This window comes from Xenopus laevis, chromosome 5L (genome assembly GCF_017654675.1).
Source record: "Xenopus laevis strain J_2021 chromosome 5L, Xenopus_laevis_v10.1, whole genome shotgun sequence".
NCBI classification, from domain to species: Eukaryota; Metazoa; Chordata; class Amphibia; order Anura; family Pipidae; genus Xenopus; species Xenopus laevis.
The window spans coordinates 60,408,697-60,428,010 of NC_054379.1; the positions used below are offsets into that span (position 1 = coordinate 60,408,697).

The 19,314-nt window shown below is 39.5% G+C and overlaps 1 protein-coding gene across 3 annotated transcripts in view; it reads right to left on the reverse strand.

Annotated features, from left to right (window-relative positions):
- Nucleotides 1–18,894, reverse strand: part of rnaset2.L (ribonuclease T2 L homeolog) — a 34,218-nt gene extending 15,324 nt beyond the window's left edge. Inside the window, exons 1-3 of one of the 3 annotated variants that reach the window (XM_018261930.2) lie at nt 18,738–18,851; nt 14,240–14,303; nt 2,484–2,567 (exon numbers count right to left, since the gene is read on the reverse strand). In XM_018261930.2, the coding sequence (XP_018117419.1) occupies nt 2,484–2,557 (74 nt within the window). In that variant the 5' untranslated portion in view covers nt 2,558–2,567; nt 14,240–14,303; nt 18,738–18,851. 3 annotated transcript variants of the gene reach the window in all.
- Nucleotides 18,895–19,314: the final 420 nt, after the last annotated feature.

Below are 19,314 nucleotides of genomic sequence, written 5' to 3' on the forward strand. Positions count from 1 at the left end.
ATATTTGCATAGATATAACAACTCCTTGATAGATTGCTTGCTGCAAGTCAAAGTTCCTCCTGGGCAGTCCTCAGAGTCCAATAAAATAACTGTTCCATGAATATCAGGTAAAAATATAACCTTATAAACAGTGTTTAGTGATGTCATCAGTAATAATTGGTGCGTAGCAATTCAATTCATTTCACATGACTCACTGAAACAAGTTATATTTATTTATTATATAGTACAATATTATTATATTGTATTATAAAAAATAATATTGTAAAATATGAGGATATTAGAAGTCACCTTCAGTTAGTTCCATGAACTTTATAAAAGCATTGAATTTTGTCTAGTGCCGTTATATGGGAATTTTACAACAGGGGATACATTATTCCATTTTTTCTATGTGTGGACAATACATTATTCCTACATAATAAAGAAAAGCCTTAACTATCATGTTATACATGTTTTTATAAGTTGTGCATAGCAATATCTTCAGTTATAAGGGGTGGGGGGGGGGGTCTAGGTTTGATTCCAGCAAGGGAAACCAACTCTTATTTTCTCCCTATGCTTGCTTGGGTTTCTCTGATTAGCTCAGTTTCTGTTAACTGTTGAAGAACTTTCTTGTATAGTAGAATCAGCTCCCAGACTTTGTCAATTTGTAGATCCTGGTGCATGTTCCTTGACTGGCCACCTTCCAATCCTTTTCACAAGTATTGATTGAAGTGCAGCACCACGAAAAATTTTTTCTTATAGGTAAAAATGCCTTTATTGGAACACTGGCAGGACCTGGATAAGCGACGTTTCAGGCTACACAGAGCCATATAAAAGGAATAGGACACTTGGAACTATGTTAACCAAGTCAGATTTGGGAGAAGGAAAGCCGAAACAGAGATTTTTGGGTCCGGTTAAATGTGGTACCTTCCCGAGTTTGAGCTGCAATTGCTGCTCGAATTGCCAGAAAGGTGATACAATCTACCATCCACGCATGGGCACCCCCATAAAAATTCAGGGATATTATACTTGTGAAACCACGTTTGCTATATATGTAATAAAATGCCCGTGCGGACTTATGTATGTAGGGCAGACTAGCCGCACAGTGAGGGAACGCATTATGGAACATAAGTCAGCTATACGCACTAAGAAAGTGGAGCAGGCAGTGGCTTCACACTTTCTAGAGAAGGGTCATGGAGTGCAGCAGCTAAAATATCAGGTTATTGATCATGTACCTAAAATGCGACGAGGGGGGGACCGGACCAAAAGGCTTCTTAAGAAAGGAGCCATGTGGATTCGGAGATTAGAAACCCTCACACCCCAGGGACTAAACAGGGAATACGATCTACAAGCTATTTTCCGGGTGTAATTGTTTTTAAAAAATGTTTTTTTAAAATTTGTGTCTTACAGATATTTAAAACTTGGGCAAACTTGTGATGATTCATCCATTTAAGAGTTAACTGGATATCTACTTGTGACATTGTAGCAAACCTGTTGAAAATTGTAACTAATTTGTAACAAGAAGCCAGTAGATGGCACAATATGTTTTTCTATAAAAAGCTGTGTTGTTGAAGGGTCTGGTAAGCTGGAAAAAAGGCTCTGTGTAGCCTGAAACGTCGCTTATCCAGGTCCTGCCAGTGTTCCAATAAAGGCATTTTTATCTATAAGAATTTTTTTTTTGTGGTGCTGTACTTCAATCAATAACTGTTGAAGAATTTTGGAATTCCTTTAATAAGGGGGTAGGGCTTATCCATTTATCCATCAAATGTACATGCACATTAGCTAAAGGCCCACGTATGGTCTGAAACACCATGTAAATAAATGCAACATAGCAAAAGTTTCTGAAATGTAGTAATAGCAAGGTACAAGAGGATGAGAGGATAAATGGGAATCAATGCCAGTAACTAATTCAGTCTTAATTGTAGCCATTCTGGGCTGTACAAACACAAAATTAATAAAATATAACCAAGCATGCACAGACATTATGCAGGACATTTTATATTATGCTGCTAGAGTCCTGCTTCTAGATGTCTCCAAAAATCAAAGCAGCATACTCAGGGTCGGACTGGAGCAATGGGGGTCCACCAGGACTGCCACATGAAGGCCCTCCAGGCAGTCACCAGGGGCCCCCTCCCGTCTTCCCTGTGCTTGCCTGTTGTTGTTGTCAGTGCAACACGCACGTGCGCAGAGGTGCAGAGGTGCAGCGGTGAAGTGTTATTTTTAGGTGGAGCAGGTCTGGGCCGGCGGGGGCCCATAAGGGCCTGGGCCCACCGTGTTTTTTTCCGGTATCCCGTCTGCCCAGTCCGACACTGAGCATACGGACAGTTCTTCCACAGTTGTAAATGTGTTTTAAGCTCCTGATTTTTTATGGAGCCCTTTCAATAAAAATATTAAAATCTGTACATTCTTCATTAAGGTGTAGTCATTCATCTTACTCTCCTATCAGTAATAACTGCAGTTAAACATGAGTAAAGAACAGTATATTAGTATTGGCAGAAAATACATACCTTAATGTAAAGCCATAATGAACAGCCACCAATGTTACCAAAATGGCCAGGGAATGTCGAAGGTATGACACCATAGCTGAGAACCTAAATCAAAGAACAAATCAGTAAGTCTATCCATGGCACCAGTGCTTGAATTGGGTCTAAAAAAGTGAAGGGATGGCATATGTACCATGCCCACAATTATAAGTCACACCCATTGGTATAATAAGTCATGCCCATTGATGCCTTCTGGGTCAGAGATACTGACACCAGGAACAATTTTTTTTTTTACATCTAAAATTTCTTCAGCCAGTACGATTTCCTGATTCAGCATGGAAAAAACTTGCTGTTGATATTGTGGGTCCTTTTGCAGATGCTCCTATAGAATGCAGATTTGCTATAACCTTACAGTAAATGGACAGAAATTGCATTTGTTTCTCATATAAAATCAGCTACAGTAATAACATTTCTGTCTACAGTCTTCAGCAGAGAAGGTAATCCAAATAAGTTTATATCAGACAACAGACCACAGTTTGTCTCATCTAAATTTGAATTATTTCGGAGAGAAAAATATTGTGCATAGGAAATCTTCAGTGTATTACCCACAAGCAAATGGAGAAATCAAGCGATTCAACAGAAGTCTTACTGGGAAATCTTGGGAAGTATTTACAACAGAGTTCCTACATAACTACAGAGCAACAAACCATGCAACAACCAAATCATCTCCAGCTGAATTATTACATGGCAGACAGATGCGCACTAAGTTACATGTTGCAGACATCAAACTTCAACAAAATACTGTGCCTACAAAATGATCTACTGCTGTGTGTAGTAGCCTTTAAATAAACACAACCACAGCGATTTTGCTATTGAGAAGTGCTCTCCTCATTTTTTGAAAATATGATCTACTGCTGACTTTAATGCAAGGCTTATACTGACAGAAAACGTGGTGCCATAGAAGTACACTTTCAGCCTGGATCTTTAAGCAGAATTAAGAAACCAAGAATACTGAAACAAGGACAATCTAAATTTACTACACCACTTGAAGTGAGACGCCAGCGAGGACCATACACATATGAAATGTCTGATGGACGCATATGGAATGCAAGTCGTCTTGCTCCTGTTAGATATGACTTTGGAGAAGCGCCATTTGTTGAATGACATTTTCCTACTCATGATGTCAACTGCAATAGTCCTAAAGAAAGTGACCTTATAAGGCGTACTGAGAGAATCAGAAAACTACCTGCATAGACCAAGGACTTTGTGATGTGAAGAATGTATAATATTGTTTTAAAATGCATTGTTGTTTATTAAATTTGCCCAAATGCTTTCCTAATATAGGGGGAATATGTGGTGTTTATACAAATGGCCTGTAGATGTCACTGTGCATACTTTCTATACAGCTTGTGGTTTTAGAGTTGCTTACTGTTGTGTAATGGCTGCATGAGCCTGCTAAAAAAGCACTGTTATACTCTACTCATCCTCGGCTACCAAAACATAACAAATGGCATATGTGGAGGATTGTGAAAATGGTTTACAGACAACCCAAAGATCGTCTCCAAAGACCTGCAGGAACATCTTACTGCAGATGGTTTATCTGTACATCATTCAACAATACAGAGCAATTTGCACAAATAACATCTGTATGGCAGGGTGATGAGAAAGTAGCCCTTTCTGCACTCACGCCACAAACAGTCGCTTGTTGTATGCAAAAGCTCATTCAAAAAAACCACAGTCAATTTGGAACAAAGTGCTTTGGACTGATGAGACAAAAATTTAGTTATTTGGTCAAAACAAAAAGCATTTTGCATGGCGGAAGAAAAACACTGCATTCCAAGAAAAACACCTGCTACCTACTGTCAAATTTGGTGGAGGTTCGATCATGCTGTGGGGCTAGTTCAGAGACCGGGGCCCTTGTTAAAGTCAAGGGTCGGATAAATTGAACCCAATATCAGGATAATGTTCAAGCATCAGTCACAAATTTGAAGTTACGCAGGGGTTGGATATTCCAAGAAGACAATGGCCCTAAACACATTCGAAATCTACAAAGGCATTTATGCAGAGGGAGAAGTACAATATTCTGGAATGGCTGTCACAGTGATTTGAAACAGGTTGTCCATGCTCGGCAGCCATCAAATTTAACTGAACTGGAGAGATTTTGTATGGACAAATGGTTAAAAATATCGCAACCCAGAATCCAGACACTCATCAAAGGCTATAGGAGGCGTCTAGAGGCTGTTACATTTGTAAAAGGAGGCTAAACTAAGAATTGATGTAATATATCTCTGTTGGGGTGCCCAAATGTATGCACCTGTCTAATTTTGTTAAAATGCATATTGCATATTTTCTATTAATCCAATAAACTTCATGTCACTACTACTACGGTTTCCATAAGGCATGATATAAAGAAGTTGCCACTTTGAAAGCTCAGCCAATGATAAACAAAGTCTCAGTCCAATGAGAGAAATGAAGAGTTAATTGCGGTGGAGGTGAAAACTCACCCTAAAAAGTTTTTTAAATATATTAATAGTAAAAAGATGCAGGTTGAGAGTGTTGCTCCATTAAATAATGGTACCAGTATGGTTGTAACAGATACGGCAAATGTGTTAAATCAGTTCTTTTCTTCAGTGTATACAATAGAGGAGTCTGGGTTCACAGGCTCACTTAATAACTGCACGAATGGTTCAGCTCAATCTAGTCAGTGGCTGACTCAGGATATGATTCAAAAAGCTTTAATACAAATTAATGTAAACAAGGCTCCAGGTCCTGATGGCATACACCCCCGGGTTCTAAGAGAGCTTAGTTCAGTTTTAGACCAGCCCTTATTTCTGATTTTCTCAGATTCACTGTCATCTGGTATGGTGCCTATGGATTGGAGAAAAGCTGATGTTATTCCAATATTTAAAAAGGGATAACGATCTCAGCCTGGCAATTATAGGCCAGTAAGCTTGACATCTGTGGTGGGCAAATTATTTGAAGGCTTGTTAAGGGATCACATTCAAAATTTTGTCCTAATGAATGGCATTATGAGCAACAATCAGCATGGCTTTATGAAGGATAGGTCATGTCAGACGAATTGATTGCATTTTATGATGTGGTAAGTAAGATTCTGGATAGTGGGGGGGCAGTAGATGTGATCTATTTGGATTTTGCCAAAGCGTTTGATACTGTGCCCCACAAACGACTGCTTTCTAAACTAAGGTCTATTGGGCTTAATGAAGTCGTTTGCAAGTGGATAGGAAACTGGCTACAGGATCGGGTACAGAGGGTGGTTGTTAATGGGACATTCTCTACTTGGAGTAAGGTTCTTAGTGGGGTCCCCCAGGGCTCAGTATTGGGTCCACTTTTATTTAACTTGTTCATTAATGACTTAGGGGAGGGTGTTGTAAGTAATGCATCAGTGGTTGCAGATGACACAAAATTATCCAGCCCAATTAATTCCATCCAGGATGTGGCATCCTTGCAAAATGATCTTGACAAACTGGCAATCTGGGCAGCTAAGTGGCAAATGAGATTCAATGTTGATAAATGTAAAGTCATGCACCTGGGATGTAAAAATATCCAAGCCCCTTAATGGGACTGCACTAGGCAAATCCATTATGGAAAAGGACCTTGGAGTCCTTGTAGATGATAAACTTGGCTGTAGCAAGCAATGGCAGTCAGCAGCATCAAGGGCAAATAAGGTCTTGAGCTGTATTAAAAGGGGCATAGAGTCAAGGGAGGAGGGGGTCATTCTTCCACTGTATAGAGCACTTGTAAGGCCCCATCTAGAATATGCCGTACAGTTTTGGTCTCCATCACTCAAACAGGACATTATTGTATTAGAGAGGGTACAGAGAAGGGCAACTAAGCTGGTAAAAGGTATTGAAAATCTTAGCTATGAGGAAAGACTGGCCAAATTGGGGATGTTCACACTGGAGAAGAGGCGCTTAGGGGTGATATGATTCTATGTATAAATATATAAGGGGATCATATAACAATCTCTCTAATGCTTTATTTACCAGTAGGTCTTTCCAGCTGACACGAGGTCACCCATTCCGATTAGAAGAAAAGAGGTTCCGCCTAAATATTCGGAAGGGGTTTTTTACAGTGAGAGCTGTGAAGATGTGGAATTCTCTCCCTGAATCAGTTGTACAGGCTGATACATGAGATAGCTTTAAGAAGGGGTTGGATGGCTTTTTAGCAAGTAAGGGAATACAGGGTTATGGGAAATAGCTCATAGTCCAAGTTGATCCAGGGACTAGTCCGATTGCCATTTTGGAGTCAGGAAGGAATTTTTCCCCCTCTAAGGCAAATTGGAGAGGCTTCAGATGGGTTTTTTTTGCCTTCCTCTGGATCAACTGGCAGATAGGTAGTTAATAAAAAAAAAAAAAAGTTGAACTCGATGGACGTGTCTTTTTTTCAACTTTACTTACTATGTTACTATGTTACTATGTATACGCACTCCAAGGCCAAAGTGTGTAAACCGGGTGCTCGGTTTAAATATGTATATATCCACGAACATCAAAGAACCGGCAAACCCATGTATAAATAATTCACTTTTTTATATTTTTTATTACATCATAGTCCGTCACTTTTTTATTATATCATAGTCCAGCGTTTCGGTCCTCTCATTGGGACCTTTTTCGTGTGTGTGTGTGTGTGTGTATATATCTCCACACTCTCAGGACTTTTAGATAATTAAAATTAATTTTTATTTACAGAACTTCATTTCAGCCCTATCCAAGGCATTTCTCAAAGTACTGAAACATTGTGTGTATGCCTTAAATCTACAATTTAGGTGGGAAAACAGCAGTATCACAATGATACATATATATATATATATATATATATATATATATATATATATATATATATATATATATATATATATATATTTCCCCAAAATCCCAGCACTCACGATAAACAGGTCGTCAGGTCGCCTGGGTGCATGCCTCGCAAAAAGCCGCATACAATCTTCACCAAAGAAGCCGCACTACACAGGACTTATTGCAAAAAGGTGCATTTATTAGATAGTCTAACGTTTCGGCTGTAACACCAGCCTTTGTCAAAGATACATGCATACAAACGAATTACCCTTAAATACCCAGGTTCTGGCGCGAAAACCCAAAATCCCTCCCTCTAATGACGTGTTCAAATGCAGCCCCAGTGTCTAATCATCTCAATAATCGTCAAAATTTCAAGGTGGGTCATAATAAAGCTTAAAACATATTCTCATAGTTGCAAGAATCAGCAAATGGCAACAATCGTAACAATTGGCAATAGCAATAACAATCTAGCAATCCGATCTCCAACCGCTACTATTTAGCTGGTAGCTCTTTAACCTGTGGGAAAAAATGTTCACCCCGGTTAATAAAGTGACAAGCAAGGGCTTACCTCCTCCCTGTATTGATACCCACACCTCCGTGAAAGCCATCACCATCAAAGTCCTAAACACCATGTCGTGTAGTAAGCGGCATTCCAAAGCGCACCCCCAGTGATCAGTCAGCACCGTGTTAGCGGTCACTGTCAGGGCGTCGTGTGCGCACGATCGTGTGTATACTCCAAATATATATATATATATATATATATATATATATATATATATATATATATATATATATATATCCAAGTTTGGGAGTTTTACTTTGAAAGCAGCAAGTAATTTGTAGGTAAAACTTAGTCCCTTTGTAAAATGTATAATGAAGCAATAGAATTCTTAATGAATCAGATGAAAATTAAGCATAGGACTGGCCAGATATGGGATGACTTTGACGTAGTTGGCCAGCTTAAATACCAATCCCTGTTTTGTTTAAAGGGTAAGGCATTTTTCCGTAGCAGTATGCAAAAAATGTCTCTGTCTTAAATATATTGATAATGGGTTGAGTGCAGAGGAATCTTGTATTTTTCCATATGTATTTTGTGGTCACACCCTTATTGCACCCCTGCCTAATGATTTTAAAAATTAGTGGTGAGCACAACTTTCCCTTGTTTGTTATAGTTATACAGGAGCAGTGACCAGCTCCATGTTGTAGCTCCCACCCTTCCCAGCTATAGTCAGGTGATCCCACTGGTGTCTAATAAAAGGGCAGCCAAGTTTGGGAGTTTTACTTTGAAAGCAGCAAGTAAGTTGCAGGTAAAACTTAGTCCCTTTGTAAAATGTATAATGAAGCAATAGAATTCTTAATGAATCAGATGAAAATTAAGCATAGGACTGACCAGATATGGGATGACTTTGACGTAGTTGGCCATCTTAAATATATTGCAATATTTGGACAAACAATCCCTGTTTTGTTTAAAGGGTAAGGCATTTTTCAGTAGCAGTATGCACAAAATGTCTCTGTCTTAAATATATTGATAATGGGTTGAGTGCAGAGGAATCTTGTATTTTTCCATATGTATTTTGTGGTCACACCCTCATTGCACCCCTGCCTAATGATTTTAAAAATTAGTGGTGAGCACAACTTTCCCTTGTTTGTTATATATATATATATATATATATATATATATATATATATATATATATATATAATCCTTCTGCCCAGCCGAACTTAATCCTAATTTGCATATGCAAATTAGGGGCGGGGGAGAGAAATCACATGACTTTTTGTCAGAAAACAAGGAAGTAAAATCACTAATTTGCATATGCAAATTAGGGTTCGGATTCGGTTCGGTATTCGGCAGAATCTTTAGCAAAGGATTCGGGGGTTTAGCCATATCCAAAATAGTGGATTCGGTGCAATATTATATATATATATATATATATATATATATATATATATATATATATATATATATATATATATATATATATATATATATATATATATATATATATATATATATATATATATATATATATATATCGGAAGGTAGGCGAGCACGCGCAGGTCTTAGTGAAAAAATAAATGGTGTTTATTAAACAGAAAAACTGACGTTTCGGCTAGCACTCTAGCCTTTCTCAATATATATATATATTGCACCGAATCCACTATTTTGTTTTCCCTTATTTTACGTCTTTTTTTTTTACAGTCCCTCCATTCTCAATGCATTCCTATGTGTGCAATTCACTTATTTTATGTTTTGTTTTCCCGGATTTTACATAGTTTTGTAGCCCTGTCCCATGCTAATTGCTATGTTTTTAGATAAAAAAAACCCCTTACTTAGTGATTTATGGCTTCTGAAACTTCCATATCCAGCCAATCAGAGAAGCAGGAAGAGAAAGCTTGCATACAGCAGCAGCAGTGAGAGGGAGGGAAATGTGACTCTCCAGGCAAAAGTGAAGAGCCCTAATGGAGAAGGAAAGCAAAGGAAAGTTGACCCTCCATGCTAAAATGGCAAGCTGTGAGCAGGGAAGGAAGAAATCTGTGCGTTGCAGTGGAGCAGGAGGGGGCTTCTATGCAGCTGCACTGTTAAGGAGCAAAAAACAGAGGCAGCAGAAGTGGTGAGCATTGCTGGAGTAGAATGGGAGCACTACATGTGTTTTAGATAAAATTATGACTTCTGAGGGAGATGCATGCGCGGTGAACCAAGATGGCCGCTGTTTGATCGAGCTCTGGTGCCTTGTCCATAATACAGCCATTTATTAGCTGACAGACGAGCGAACCGGGAATCCTAAGTGTGCGAAGTAGGAGTCGGCCACTGCGGCCAAACTGCGGTACAAAGAAGCCGAAGGACGCAAATACCCTATCTCCTTTTCTGAACCGCAGACCGCCACGCGGACCGAAGGGGCAGGCCCAAGATGGCGCCGAACATTTGAGTAGCGCTTCAGCATCTCCTGCGCACTCGCCCGTCATGGAGTCGCAGAGTAATACAGCTCCCGTGTCCCCCCAGTCAGTGACCCACGCGACTCCCAACACTGTGTTGCCAGAGGTGAGCAGACATGGTCGGGTGGAATATGAGGGAGACATGGTGACGTCTGCAGATCTTTCTAAGCAGCTGGAGGGGCTATATGATAGACTCACTAAAACGATCACAGACAGCATAAAGTCTACTGTTACTGAGTTACAGAAGGACATCAGGGACCTGGGGGAGCGTACGGATCAAGTAGAGAAAGCCTCTGATACACTGTTGCAGCGACAAACTTTCCTTGAGGAGGAAAATGCTGAGCTCAGGGAGGAGGTTCATAAACTACAAAACATGCATGAAGATCTGGAAAATAGAGAACGGAGGCAAAATCTACGCATAAGAGGGATCCCAAATAATGTCTCAGCAGCTGATCTGAGGACATACCTAAGATCCCTCTTCTCTACGATTAATCCTGATCTACCCCCTGAGGCCTGGCGCATGGACAGAGTACACCGGGCCCTAGGCCCAGCTACACCAATTAACAACACATCCAGGGATGTAATCTGTAGACTCCACTACTACGAAAGTAAGGAATCGATTATTATTAATCTGCGTAATCAATCCTCCTACTCTTTCCAGGGACATAAGTTGCAAGTCTTCAACGATCTGTCTCCAATGATGCTGGCTAAGAGACGAGCTATGCGTCCAATTACACAAAAGCTGAGAGATGCGCAGATCCCTTACAGGTGGGGTTACCCGTTCAGGCTGATTGTGATCCGGAATGGACAGCAATTTATTCTCAGGGACTCAACCCTAGGGCTTCAATTTCTTGCCCAGTTGGGTATTCCAGCACAGACGGCTGAAGCATCCCCGACGCAGCCTACATCTCCGAGGAGACCGGACCAGACGCCCCTCTGGACAGAGGTTCCATCCAAAGACAGGAGCTTACCCAGCACATCTACCGGGAAGTCTGCTTCTCCACAGGGAAGCCCACATCCATCTCCGAATAGTTGAGCATCATGTGGTATCGATCTTCATCTTTTGCTAAGACTGAGGTCTCAGACTTTGGTCTGCATATTGTAGACGGATTCTACGGTTCAAGAGTGTCCCACGGCTCCTCATCTAGATTCAATATGTAATCTTTGGACTTCAGAGGCACCACTCTCGACTGGACACGGTCCTTAGTCATCCCATGCTCTCTGTAGTAAGGGGATTGACCCCTACATTGGACTTCTCCAGGTTTGGGTGGGAAGCCGTAAGTCGTTTGTTTTTTCTTTTACTGCACCTCCATGTTGGAGTATATGGTAAATTACTTATGCAAAGTTGTTTAATGTTAACTACTATGCATGACCGGTCTTTAGAAATACTAGGCTGCTGCCCCCAGTGTTATATGGAGCAATAACCTACAAGTCACTATTCCTATATTAGAGATCATGACGGCAAATTTAGCAAACTAATAGAATTGGGAGGGAGCCCTGGAATTGGGATGGGTCATTTTGGACCTTGGGGTGATATCACTGACTTGCTTATCTGTTTCTCACAATGGTTAAAATTATTTCTATGTGAATGGGTTGAACTCTCCCCTTAAGAGGCAACTTTTAACGAAGGAAATGCATACCCTCAAATCGGAAATTGTGCTATTACAAGAAACACACCATAGGAGGGGGGATCCCTGGCGTTTATAACATAAGTTTTTTCCTACCCATATTTTTGCCTCTGGTCCCAACAGGAAGGCCGGAGTGGCAATACTGTTCCGTAAAGACGGGATCCGAATGGTCATTATATACTTGCCCGGGGACAGATAGACGATATTCCTCTTCTGATAGCTAATATTTATGTACAGAACAAGCGTTCCATAGCATTTCTCACGAAATGCTTTCATAAAATTGAATCTCTTCATTGTTCCAATGTGATTTTAGGGGGAGATTTTAATATGGTGTTATCCCAAGTTAAAGACAGGGCTCAGATAAAATTTAGTAGGATAATCCCAAGTAGCAAACTAATGTCTATTAAGTTTAGGGATCTGTTAAAAGCCCATGCATTCATCGATGTCTGGAGGGTAGGACATTCTAATGACCAAGAATTCACTCATTATTCCCATGTTCATAAAGTACACACCAGAATTGATTATTTTCTGCTATCCTCACAATTATGTACTATGCAGCACTCCTCCAAAATTCATTCTATCACCTGGTCAGATCACGCCCCCATAGAATTGACCATAGGGCTACTGAAAACCCAGAGGGATAGAAATCCTTGGCGATTGAATGAATCACTATTGAAAATTCCAACTATACGGGAAAAAATTGGGGAGGCACTCGTGGATTATTTTGTGCTTAATGAAGGGTCAGTAACCTCTTAGGGGATATTATGGGAGGCCCATAAGCCGGTTATACAGGGTCATTGCATTTCGTTGGGAGCAGCACTTAGGAAGTCTACCCACTTGGCTATCCTATCGAATGAGATCTTATTGAAGGAGGCCGAGGAAATACAGGCTAAGTTCCCTACTAGAACTAGACTGGCTAAAATTTTACAACTACGGAACAAAATTAAAGATTTAAAAATTCACCAAGCAGAAAGAAGTTTGACATCTTTGAAGCAAATATATTATGAGAGGGCTAATTCTTCCCATACATTATTAGCACGAAAGCTGCGTCAACGAAAGGCAATGAATACTCCGCAAGTGCTTCACACTCCTGCGGGCCCTACCTCTGACCCAAATAGAATTATGGGTACCTATTACCATAACTTATACAACCTGGATTGGACAGGAACACAGAAAGCCCCACATATAAATGGGATTTGATCCTACTTAGAGGACTTACATTTACCAACTCTGACAGCCGAGGAGTTGGATACCCTTAATATGGATATAGATGAGGATGAATTCTGGGAAGCTTTAAAAACAATGCCCTCCTCTAAAACCCCGGGACCTGATGGCCTTCCCTATAGCTATTATAAGACCTACAAACAGATCCTGACCCCGCATTTGTTACAGTTTTCTGAGGGGAGAAAGGGTCCCCCCTACCTTTAAGGAATCATTTATCACACTTATTCCAAAAGAGGGCAAGGATTTGACCAGATGTAGTAACTATCGCCCTTAATTCAGACTATAAAATTTTAACGAAAATTCTCTGACTAAGGTTAAATAGCTTGCTCCCTAAACTAATCCATATGGATAAAGTGGGTTTTATAAGGGCAGGAAGGCTGGGGATAATACACGGATGGTCATAGATCTGGTTGATATAGCTAACAAAAGACGGGATTCCATGCTACTCCTGAGCCTAGAAGCGGAGAAAGCGTTTGATCGCCTGGACTGGGATTTTATGTTTCTCACTTTACAGCGTATGGGTTTCTAGGGTGAATTTCTGGTAATTTTACACTCCCTCTATAAAGATTTAGGAACAAAACTTAAAATATTGGAGAGAGTGTCTTCATCAATACCCATCAATAATGGCACGAGACAGGGCTGCCCTCTCTCCCCATTATTATTTGCGATTAGCATAGAACCGCTAACTCAAAAAATTAGGGAAAACCCTGACATACACGGCCTAATGGTGAAGGGGACTCAATACAAAATTGCAATGTATGCGGATGACGTTATTCTCTCCATCACTCGTCCCCAGACGTCCCTTCCAAATCTACATGTCACACTAGATATGGGAGGTATGGGAGGTTATCTGGGTATAAAATAAACAAGTCCAAGTCAGAGGCCCTACCTATTAATATTTCAGATCAACAGATTAAACTTTTGAAATTGAACTTCCCATATAATTGGCAACTTAACTCCATTACATATTTGGGAATTAGATTAACCCCTACTCATAGTTCATTATAGGCTGCCAACTACCCTAGGTTAATGGATGTACTGAAAAAAGATCTGCTTGAATGCTTTGGGTTGAGAAGGTAACTATGATAGTAGCGCCACTGGATCCCTTGGTGTATGTGCTGGGTAATAAAATCCCTAAAATACGGAATCCTACACAAAAAATGGTTAATTGCATACTCACGGCGGCTAGGGGATTGATCACAATAAATTGGAAGGCATTGGCTCCCCCATCAGAAAAGGAATTCCTGGAAAGAATCAGATATGTTCGGAGGATAGATTATCTAACAGCACTCAAACAGGATAAGGTGGATCAGTTTAATAAGATCTGGGGTAGTTGGGATGCTATTGAGGCCATGTCACACTTTTGAGCTATTGCTGAGTGATGGTGAAATAAGGGAAGAGGGGATATCAAATAAAGTCAATAAAGATGCCCTGGTATGACGGTTGGGGGTACGATATGTCTGTATGGTGGGGAGTGGCAGGATGGTGACTTGCCGGTATCACTGGGACAAATATTTTGAAGTCATGCATAGGAATAGTTCTGTTTTCTATGGGTTTGTATTGCTGAAATTCACCTCAAGCTGTTTCTTTTGTAACTGTAGAAAATGTCATCGCACATAGAGGGCAAACTGTTCGCTGTCTATGTGAAATTTGAATAAATAAAAAAATTTCTTAAAAAATTATGACTTCTGACCTTATTTCCATTGTATACTTCACATTTAAGGGTCTTTAACCCTTTCCCTGCCAGCCGTTTTGTCCTAGATGCGAACATCTACTGCCAAGCAGTTTTTAGATATTTTGCACTCTTTCACTTTAAGGGCCTTTCCTGGGGCGGTCTTTTAGTTTACCCAGGAAAACAATATATTGTTTTTTTCAGGACAACCTGAACTTTCAAAATATGCAAGAATTTTGGTGTAATTCTACTTCTGTAAAAAAATATAGGCTTCCAAGTGTCTAATAAAATGAAAAAAATCATGTCTCACAAAGAACACATATATCAGAAACATCATTTATTTTTTGTACGAGAACACAGCTGATTTGGAAAGGTCTGTGTCTCCTGAACGCGGCAATACCAAATATATATAGTTTTATGGAGATTTCTCACTTGTATAGATCAAAATCTACAAGCAGTACACTACATTTCCAAAGCACCGCTCCCCAAACGGCTTCTGATTTCAAGGCCAAACATTCCACTAACAGTAGGGTTACCCTAGAAAACTACCCATTGTTAGAAAAAACAGATTCTGGTGAATCAAAAATGGGTAAATATATCTTTGCACTCCAAACTACCAAGTTGCAATTGTTTCCTAAAGTTATGTTTTATAGAAATTGGTGATTTTTTTGAAAAATGACCTCAAAGCTTCCACTCTACAGCATCATATCTCCCACACATCATTTGGTATCAATGTAAAACACCCCAAATATGAAAGCCTGTGGTCCACTGAACAGTTTGCTGCCCAATATGTATAGGTTTACCTAGGCATGTGGTATATAGGGGCCCTAAAATGTAGACACCTCATTTGAGCTATCAGTTCTGTATTTGCAAAATCAACACATTTACATCATTTTGGGGGGGCAAAGGTAGAAAAAAGTAAGTTCACCCAGAAAACCATATATTTTCGGAAAGTAAACATTCCCACAAATCTAAATTGGGTATGCATGTCTTTGTACTCCAAAGTACCAAACTGCAAACCATTCCTAAATTTGGTGATTTTGTGACATTTCCAAAAATCACCTCAAAATTTCTACCCTGCAGCATCGTATTACCCACATACTTTTAGGAAAGCATATATTCTGACGGATCAAACTAAGTAAAATATATCTTTCTATACCAAAGCACCAAACAGCAAAACTATACTAAAGATACATAAGGAACAATAATGCAGTGATAAAATTCCAATAAAACCACAAAAATTGTTCAAATCAATGAAATAACAAAATAACTGCTCCAACAGCATAATTAGTGGCCAAAATCGTTTATCAAATAGTCACGCTGCTGAAATAAACAGTTTTAAGTTGTAAAAAAAAAAACACAAATTAAGTGTATATAAGTGCATATTAGTGTAAAATGAAAAAAAATATTTTTTTTTACTAAAATATGTGTGTATGAGTGTATAAATGTAGGTAAGTCTAGGTAAGTGTATGTAAGTGTGTAAAATAAGGGCCACTTACCGTTTTTTAGGTCAGCCCTGCGACAATCCTGTCGCAGGACCGACATGACAGCCCCCTAGCCTTGTTGCCCAGGGGCTGTGAATGCTGCTAAAGCTCTGCAGAGGCGACTAAAGCCGCTGATGCAGAGTACAGCATGTTAAACTGCAAGCACGTACAATGTACGTGCTTGGCAGTTAAAGCCCTTGCCTGCCAGAACGTACGGTGTATGTGCTTGGCAGGCAAAGGGTTAATACATTTCCCTGATTTTACGTCTTTTTTCCCTGGTCCACTGAAAGACGTAAAACGGGGGTTCTACTGTATATCTATATCTAATTCGGTTCGGCCAGAAGGATTCGGCTGAATCCGAATCCTGCTGAAAAAGGCCAAATCCTGGATTCGGTGCATCCCTAGTAAGGCTACAAACTTATAGGTTATTGCTACTATTTATTATTTATCTTTCTATCCAGACCCTCTCCTATTCATATTTCAGTCCCTATTCAAATCAATGCATGGTTGCCTGGGTAATTTGGTCCCTAGCAGCCAAATTGCAAACTGGAGATCTGCAGAATTAAAAGCTAAATAACAAACAACAATTAATAAAACATCAAAACCAACTGCAGATTGTTTCAGAACATCACTCTCTACATCATATGAAAAGTTAAAGTGACGAAAGGAAATGAAACCAAAGTAGAACTCAAATACAAAAGCAGAAAAGGAAGAGAAACATTAACAATATAAACATATTTCAATTTCATAGTAATATAAATACTTACACAACTTATAAGTTTTAAAATTTAAAACTTGTTTTTTCATGAGTAAGAGATGTTGTGGCACTTTTTCATTCTCCTTGGGTTAGCCCAAAAACAATAAAAACCCATATATCAGGACCAGGCCTGTGCAACTGTGCATTTATTTGCTAAATATGTGGCACAGAAGACAGACACTTCATATTATCACAAGGAGACCACATTAACTGTCTACCACTGAACGCAAATGATTTTAACAATTACACCGCCACAACCTGCTAATTTACCCCTGGCAATTGGCCACAATGAGTCCCATGGATCCTCACATTTGTTTTTTGTGTTAAGGGCAGCATAGTTAATGGGGACACTCAGCATCTTTTAAAATCATCCTCTTCTCCATAGCCAATGTCGCGTATAATAAATATCGGATATACATTTGGATTAAAACTAATCATTACTTTTATGAATAAAACCTATACAAACTCCTTTCAAATCTGCTTGAGTTTTTTCCTCTTTTCAGATTTTCATGATTTGTTCTGATATTTTATCCGATTTTCGCAGGGTTTTTTTTTCGGATTTTTCGTCCGATTTTCGCTAAATTTTTAGGATTTTTCACCCAAAAGCTCATTGGGACTTCTTCCATTAACTTTGTTTAATAAATTCCGAAAAATTTGTGGGTTTTTTTTTTTTGGAAAAAAGTCTGATTTTGTTAAAAAAAAAATCACGAATTTTTCTTGATTTTTGCATTCGTTGTTTAGTAAATAACCCCCCTAATGTCACAAGACTGAGTGTGCATGATGTCAGTGACAGTAAATTAATCTGATTTTTACTAAGCCCAAAATCACCTGTGTAACAAGAGCAAGAGAATGCAGTAACAAGTAACAAGAGCATGCCGTTGATGTCACCACCCATGTTTAGATCCAATCACCACCCATGTTTAGATCCAATCACCACCCATGTTTAGATCCAATCACCACCCACGTTTAGATCCAATCACCACCCACGTTTAGATCCAATCACCACCCACGTTTAGATCCAATCACCACCCATGTTTAGATCCAATCACCATGGTGGTCATGTTTTATTTGCTGACAGAGAAAATTCCAAGTGAGGGCTGAAAGTCTGGTGTTAAGCCAAAAATGAATAAACAAAAAATAACACAACATTTTTCCTTTAACCCTTATGTTCTAAAACTTGTCCTAAGGTCTCACCTACAGAGCGCTCAGAGATTTTTATCCAGAGATGCTAAAAAGAGAACAGCAAAAGTGGAACCTGACTGAACCCACAGTGTATCTAGCATAAATGACAGTAATAATAAGAAAACCATAAACTGCAACTAGGCCTAGGAATGGCAAAGGAGCTGCTTCGTGTATCTCATGCCATGTCTTCTGCGACTGCGTGTCATATTGCCTGCAAGTTACCCTGCATCTTTGTATGAAAGTTTAATAAAATGCAAATTACTTAAGTGGCATCTAAAGAATTTTCCTGTAATGTGTATCTTTCTGGGGATATATTGAAGAGACCAAACGGAAGAGCTTCCTCTGCAGCAATAACTAGGGGGAGTCAGGAGACAGACAGCGCAGCCACTATAATACAGTACAATTTAACACACACGCAGAAACATATCAATTGAAACTCGAGCTTCTTATGTAATTGATATTAAATGGTTCCTCTTGATTTAATTCCCTTTTCATTGTTTTGTTAGTAATTGTGAGGAAAGTCAGCCTAAACAAACCGATTACAGACTGTCCCAAAGACATAACTCTGTTTCCCCCCACTTACTTGTTGAGCGTCCGAATAAAAGGCAGATCCCAAAGCAAAAAAAAATTGTACCGGCAAGAGAAAAGGACACTTTGAATGTAGGAACTTCGTTTAAAGGATAACCACTGACCTGTTTCCTCCCACAAAGCTAAGCTACTTCCTCTTTCTTTTCGCCTCGGTCAGCAGCCTGCTCTGGCTTTCAATGCTCTACCACCTGCTGATCATTAGAGGAAATACAGCTGTGACTCGCTGTGGAATTGTGAGGTGGCAATGCAAAAAAACGCAAAGAAGACAGTTGATTAAATGTTATGTTCCCTCTATTGCAAAATATAAATCACATTGGAGTTAAAAGTGCTCAGTCTTGTGGTATTATATGATCACTAGCAAAGGTAGCGAATATTAGGCAACCATGGATTTATACGACTTTCTTTATTCACATATTAAACTCAAAACTTAATTCATAATTGCCCAAAGCAAAGTTTCTTCTTATGATCTATGTACTGCTGCAAAATATATGTGCGAGGGAAATTCCAAACTTCTGGCAACAGTCTGGACAGAAGTTTAACCTGCTGCATTTACTAGCAGAAAATCATTGCTA